The sequence below is a fragment of the Solanum tuberosum genome, unplaced genomic scaffold (assembly GCF_000226075.1).
Source record: "Solanum tuberosum cultivar DM 1-3 516 R44 unplaced genomic scaffold, SolTub_3.0 scf00323, whole genome shotgun sequence".
Classification (NCBI taxonomy): Eukaryota; Viridiplantae; Streptophyta; class Magnoliopsida; order Solanales; family Solanaceae; genus Solanum; species Solanum tuberosum.
In genome coordinates, this window is record NW_006239244.1 from 254,731 (window position 1) to 261,664 (window position 6,934).

The following is a 6,934-nucleotide window of genomic DNA, read 5'->3' on the forward strand; positions in this document are numbered from 1 at the left end:
CGGCGGCGGCGTGGGCGGCGCCTCCGCCGCCGGTGACGGCGGATACTTCAACGATGGACGACAAGATCTTAATCATAATTATTCAATGGCGGTTGGTGGTTTTCAGACTTTGCCGACGAACTCGGGATCGGAAGTTGATGATTCACAGGTCATGGGGAGTGAGTTTGCTACTGAGTCCAGTAATGAGTTGGGTTATCCTCCGATAATTACTTTGGGTGTTAATAATAATACAAATTCTGAAAAAGCTATAGTTACTGCTGTTAATTCTGGGAGTTGTAAGAAAATTACTGATACTTTTGGTCAAAGAACTTCTATTTACAGAGGGGTAACAAGGTAATTTTGTTTTTGTGTTTGAAAATCATGAGTTTTGAAATTAATTTATTTTTAGTATAAAGTTTTGATTTTGATTTTTTTTTTGCAGGCATAGATGGACAGGAAGATATGAAGCTCATCTATGGGATAATAGTTGTAAAAGAGAAGGTCAAGCAAGAAAAGGGCGTCAAGGTAAATGTTCCTTCGATTTGTTTGTCTGATTTTGATTGACATTGAGTAATTTTTTGAATAGTATGTAAAATGTATTAAAAATACCCTTCATATTTGTGATTTTAATGTGAAAGGTTTATGGAAGGGGGTATGTAATTGTATGTTGTTTCAATAAATTGTACTACTCACTTATAAATAATTTGGACTCGGTTGATATTTATATCTAAAATACGCGTCCTACGTAACATAATACATACGGAGAATCAAGTATAATGTGTGTGTATATTTGTTCAGTTTCGTACTTGTTTAGGTGTTTATTTGTTTATAAGTCAAAGTTAGGACATATATATATATCAAATGAAGTCAAGTTAAAAACACGTTTATATAATATATCGAAATTTTTTTTGTACAATTTTGAGTCTGATAAAAATACAGTTGCATGCAATATAAGAACTTTAATGTGGCCAGAATTTTTTCTTTGAAAAAAACAGGCTTTTATGATGATTGATTGATTGCTGGTATCTAAATGTACAACTTGTACTCTTTTTTTGTTTTTTCTTCAAAGTTTTACAACTGATTTGATCAGCTGGGCCGCCAATTTGTTCATTTTTTTCAGAGTGCGTATGGGTTATTATTGTATTCTCCTATTTATTTTTCTGACCAATTCTGAAAAATACTTATCTTATCAAATCTTAAAACAAAGGTTTTAAATATTATCCATTAGTTATTCATTTTCTTCAACATATAATTATTTGGTAGCATTTTTTTCTAAATTACCACGTGCATACTCAGCTAGTCTAAAGTCTGAAAACTAGCTTTATTTCAATATGTTCAAGTCTTGGGAATAGATTATCCGATATCTGTGTTGATGGGAGGTAACAAATTTTCCGTGGAATTGACTCATGTTGAGAAAGTTGACTAGTAATGTATCAAATAAGATGAGTAACGTATTACTTGCACTGTTAGTGTATATAAATAAATCTTGAGAATTTTAAAGAAGTGCCGGTTTTTTTAATTATTATTTATAATTATGGATTCATACACCTTGGACATGTATATATAGTTGATATTTGCTATTGATCATGTAGCACGTGGACCTACAAGCTATGTTATTCAGACTCTTTAAAAATGTCTATGAGTGCGTGTGGAATTCTCCGAAAGTAGCGTATATTTGGAGAATTCGACACGGGTACAAATCGTAAGTGAAGAGTCTATGCAACTTAGCTACAAATAGTGGATTAGACAACTCTAATACTAGTTATTTAAGTAGCATGTTGGCACTTGAGAGTCGTTTGGCTATCTGTTGATACTAATGATTGTATCAAAGTAAGCTTGGGTGGAACCCTTTCTTGGATCTTGTGTGAACGCAAGATGCTTTATGCACCGAGCCACCTTATTATTAATAATAAGCTACAAATTGTTTAAGTTCATATTTCCACACGAGTCATAATCAATTAAAAACATAGTGGGAACAACTTGTTCACTTTTTTCTTTGTCTTGGCAAGACATGTCACTATCTTTGCTTAAATCACATGTAGAAATTCAAATGTTTAAAGCTTTTATCTTCTCTATACGCATGCACCTTGCTTTATCTTTTTTATTTTTCTGTGTTTTACACTTTTTATGCAAAAATTTGACTATGTTGCAGCTGATTTCTAATATGATTATCTCACTTTTTTTTCCCTTTTATCGGCGTGGTTGCTTTTTGCTGAACTCTAAATTCTGGATCCGTTCTGCAGTGTACTTAGGTAAGTAATTGCCTCAATATTAAGTTCTAATTTTTTTTGTCGTACAATCCGACACGTCAATAAAATTTTGGAGTTTTAATAATGAAATAGGTGGATATGACAAGGAGGACAAAGCAGCAAGATCTTATGACTTGGCAGCTCTAAAGTATTGGGGTACATCAGCCACAACCAATTTCCTTGTAATATACTACACACTTTTATTGCTTCGCATGTTTCACAATTGTTGTGTTTTATATATTTTTAAAGATAAACTTTAGAGTATTTTTAATTAAATAAATGTCACACGGATCTAAAGTATTGGGGTACAACAGCCACAACCAATTTCCCTGTAATATACTACACTTTTATCATATGGTCAATTAAATTACTTGCACGAAAAGTTACGTAGTCGTTGAAGGATGTTCGACCTTTAGTTTTAACTGATATATTTTCCAGGCTTCGGATTATACCAAAGAAATAGAGGAAATGAAGCACATGACGAAGCAAGAATTCATCGCCTCCCTAAGAAGGTGCACGGGCTTTTCCCTTTACGTACCACATTGTTGTTGTGTTACTTCCATATGGTATCGATATTAATACTCTATAGGAATTTTGTACATGGATATCAGGAAAAGTAGTGGTTTCTCGAGAGGAGCTTCTATGTATCGCGGTGTGACAAGGTTTGAATTTTTTTCGAAGCAATTGAATAGTACTTCTACTCATTTTGTCGTGTAATATCTAATCGTGTCCTGTATGGAGTGAGCAAGATCAATGTTCGTCCCATTTCATGAGCCGTGTTGATTGACTAGTGATGAACTTTTGCAGGCATCATCAACAAGGCCGATGGCAAGCACGAATCGGTCGTGTTGCAGGGAACAAGGATCTGTACTTGGGAACATTCGGTAACTATCATAATTTCCTTTGATTCATTTCTTAGATTATATCTATTAATAAAAACATAATTAGCTACGAAGTTTGTTGCTAATATGTCGTGAAATAAGCTCATTGCTAATAGAGTTTTCTGATAATCTGTCGTTAGATAGGATTAACGAGAGATATTATTGTTGTTTAGTGATAGGAGTTGTCCATGCTTTTTTTTTCCTACCCTCCCTAGGAGCTTCCACCCCTTTTGCTCCTTTGGTGACTCGAACTCGCAACCTTCGGGTTGGAAGTGAGGGGTGCTTACCATTCGAGTAACTCCCTCTCGTCGAGTTGTCCATCGCTAATTTAGCGATTTTTCTAAATTATTGCAGCTACAGAGGAGGAAGCAGCAGAAGCATATGACATAGCAGCAATCAAATTCAGGGGATTGAATGCAGTGACAAATTTCGAAATGAACCGATACGACGTTGAGGCCATCATGAAAAGTTCACTCCCGATAGGCGGAGCAGCAAAACGCTTGAAGATCTCTCTTGAATCGGAGCAGAAACAGTCGTTGAACGATACGTACCAGCAGACTCTACACAACAGTGTCAACAATAGCAGCAGCAATAACAGCATCAATTTTGGGGCGATTTCCCCTGTTTCAGCTATCCCCTGTGGACTGCCATTCGATGCGAACCAACCTTATTACCACCACAGCTTCTTCCCACACCTCCAGTACTCGAGCAACGATGGTGGTGCTTCAGATCATACTTCTGGTACAATGCCATTGCTTCCAGCACCCGCGGAGATCTTCATCTGGCCGCATCAGTCCTATTAGATTAGCGCGTTTAGCGCATTTGTTTAGGCTAATTAAAATTAACTTTCTGACTTTGCAAAAAAAAAGTGTTAGCATTGGCTATGATTAACAAATATGTAGAAGCTTATCTTCAACAGTTGCAGTAGTAGATGCATGTTGATTAGGTACTTAGTGTCACGGACTTAGACTTCCACTGACGCTCCGTGCTGGGTTGGGAGATTATTATTGCAAACTCTTGTGGGAAAATTTTGTTTGTCTTGTTTCCTTCACATTATAGAGTTGCTATTAGTACAACAATATTATTTTGTTGAATTTTTTTTGTGGTATTGAATTTGACAACAAAGTATGATATATAGTTATATACCTGCCTTAGATTCGTTTGACCATAAATATCAAATGACGCAACAAAATTAAGCCCTTTATTTATTTGAAACAACGATAGTGTAAGAAAATTACATAATATAGCGACAATTTGGTTTTATAGAATATTTACATGTATATAATTAAGTAGAGTTATGTTGTATACGTGTGGATATACTTATTTAAAGAACTCGGGAGGATATTTATTCCTTTGAATTTGAAGCAATGACATTTTCCTTTTATACTATGTTTGAGTTAATACGATGTTCTCAAATTGTGTATCCTGAAGAAAATAAGTCAAGAGTTATACCGTCAGAGCACTGAAAATAATACATAGTAGACTTAAGTCTCATAAAAAAGAGTGAGATATTTATGCCTCAACCTAAATATTTTTTTATTTTTTTATTTTTCAGCTATAATTTGTGGTATCAACAATTCCTTTTTTCTTAGTTGACAAAATCTTAATAATATTTTAGTTGTCAGTAACATTTGACCTGTCAGCCTAAGATTAGAAAATTAAAGAAAAAATAAATCAAAACTGCAAAGTTGACCTATTACGTGATATTTTCATTTTATCTATAGATCAAATTATGTAAATAATGATATATTCTTTTTATCATATTTACCTAAAAAGGTATAAATTTGTAATATTTTTTATATAATTTTAAAATATCTAAATTTTGATTTTAAATTTGAATCAATATAATTCAATTTAACTTTAAAAATGAGAATAATTAATTCTAGAGAAGCAAAAAAAATGTTATAAAAATTGAGATAGACCGATGATTATTATTATTTTTAGTGAATTCAAATAATTTGTTTATCCTTTTCAATGATCAAGTAAAATTATTACTTAATCAGCACTAATTATATTGATCCTATAAATGAACCCCTATTCATTGTTTTCCAATGACCAAGTCAAATCTTTACCAATTTTGTTATAGCATATAGTTCATAGTATTACTCCCTCCGGTCCACTTCACTTTTTTTCCTAATTAAATATGTATTTTAAAATATTTGTTATTTTAGAAAATTAAGATATAGCTAATTATTATTTCTTACATGTATCCTTAATATAAGCATGGAGAGAGATTCATGTACAGAAAAGGAAAATAATTGAGATAAAAAAACAAATAAGGATAATGTAGTCAAATTTATTCTTTTAGTTAATTTTATTAAGAATCATGTTTAAAAAAAATACCATGATAAGTAAAATAGATTAAAGAGAGTAATAATTAATTCATGAATTCCTTAACTATATTTATGAAATCAAAATTAATCGATGTATAATTTGTGTTCACATTCCTACTAATTTATATAATTATTATTCTACATTATATTCAAATCTATTATTTATTGATATTTATTATATTCAAATTTATAATGCTCAAATCTATTATTTGTTAAAAACTTTTCCAAAATTAATTTCATAAAATTATGCCCCATATTAAAAATATTAATTCAGATTACATTGAGTGTTAGAAAAATAGAAAAAATAGAAAAAATCTTAATGTTATGATTCTACATTCCATTAAGGTGTTCAAATTAAGTAATTAAATAAAAAAAAATTCTTGTGTTTTCATTTCTACTAATTCCTATCATTATTTTTCTATATAAATCTACTAATTCTTATCATTATTTTTCTATATAAATCTACTAATTCTTATTATCATTATTTTATATAAATCCACTCTATAAATTAAGACCTCCGTTCTCTCTCCTTATTACTTGTTCTAATATAAAACCATGAAACAAAAAAAAGTATATGAAAATTTTGCCTCTCTTAATTTCATCATCACAAAACCTTCATTTCACTGAAGAAAATATTAGAAATCAATTGACACACGATGATAATGATGATCACAAGCAAGAGAGGAAGTTAGTGGAGGAATTAGAGAAAATAACTAAATACAAATTCAAGAATCCCAACTTGTTATATCAAGCTTTTACTCACTCTTCCTTTCAAGAAAATTGCGAATCATATGAGAGATTGGAGTTGTTAGGTAATTAGAAGTGGATCTAGAACATTATTTTAGATCACATGCTTTAAAGTCTCTTGAATTTTGTGCTCACTCAATCTTATGCAGGTGACTCTATTTTGAATATGTTAATAACATTGAAGCTATTTTTTGATTATCCTGATTTGTCTTCCGGGATGCTAACAAAGTTGAGAGCAGCCAATGTAGATACTGAAAAACTTGCTAGAGTCGCCATCAAATATAACTTACATAACTACTTACGTCACAAAAGGCCTTTACTTAAAGGACAAGTAAGTATATTTCAATAGATTTAATTAATTTGTACATAGGGATGGCAATGGGGCGGTGCGGAGTGGGGACGGCGCGGGTTGAGCTTAACGCACAAAATTTTTAATCGGCACCGCTCCTCCCCGCATAACATTTTTTTTCCATTTTCAACCCCCCACATAAACCCGCTCCGCATAATTTTTTTAATATATTCTTTTTCTAGTTAAGTTTGATACTAAAAAAAAATTCGTAAACGTAAATTCACTTTTTCATTAAGTTGTATTAATTTAATAGGATAGTGACCTGAAATTTTATTTTTTAGAGGTCAATTGGGAAACATGTAAGAAATTGAATTATTATTTTTTGAACCTTTTTCATTTACTATCTTGAACATTTTAATAGCTTTAAAGAAATTATCTTAATAAATAATGCTCTAT

At 31.6% G+C, this 6,934-nt stretch overlaps 2 protein-coding genes across 2 annotated transcripts in view; both read left to right on the top strand.

Annotated features, from left to right (window-relative positions):
- The first annotated feature begins 8 nt into the window (after positions 1–8).
- On the top strand, positions 9–4,180 carry LOC102603788 (AP2-like ethylene-responsive transcription factor AIL6). The gene is made up of 8 exons (XM_006360339.2): positions 9–333; positions 422–504; positions 2,223–2,231; positions 2,322–2,410; positions 2,667–2,740; positions 2,840–2,890; positions 3,036–3,112; positions 3,464–4,180. The coding sequence occupies exons 1-8, from the start codon at positions 86–88 to the stop codon at positions 3,910–3,912; spliced, it is 1,080 nt and encodes a 359-aa protein (XP_006360401.2). The 5' UTR covers positions 9–85; the 3' UTR covers positions 3,913–4,180.
- A 1,836-nt stretch (positions 4,181–6,016) lies between these two features.
- LOC107063211 (ribonuclease 3-like protein 3) overlaps positions 6,017–6,934 on the top strand; it is a 1,599-nt gene continuing 681 nt past the window's right edge. The window contains exons 1-2 of the mRNA XM_015314790.1: positions 6,017–6,254; positions 6,339–6,524. Of these exons, the coding sequence (XP_015170276.1) occupies positions 6,017–6,254; positions 6,339–6,524 (424 nt within the window). The remainder of the gene's footprint in view (positions 6,255–6,338; positions 6,525–6,934) is intronic.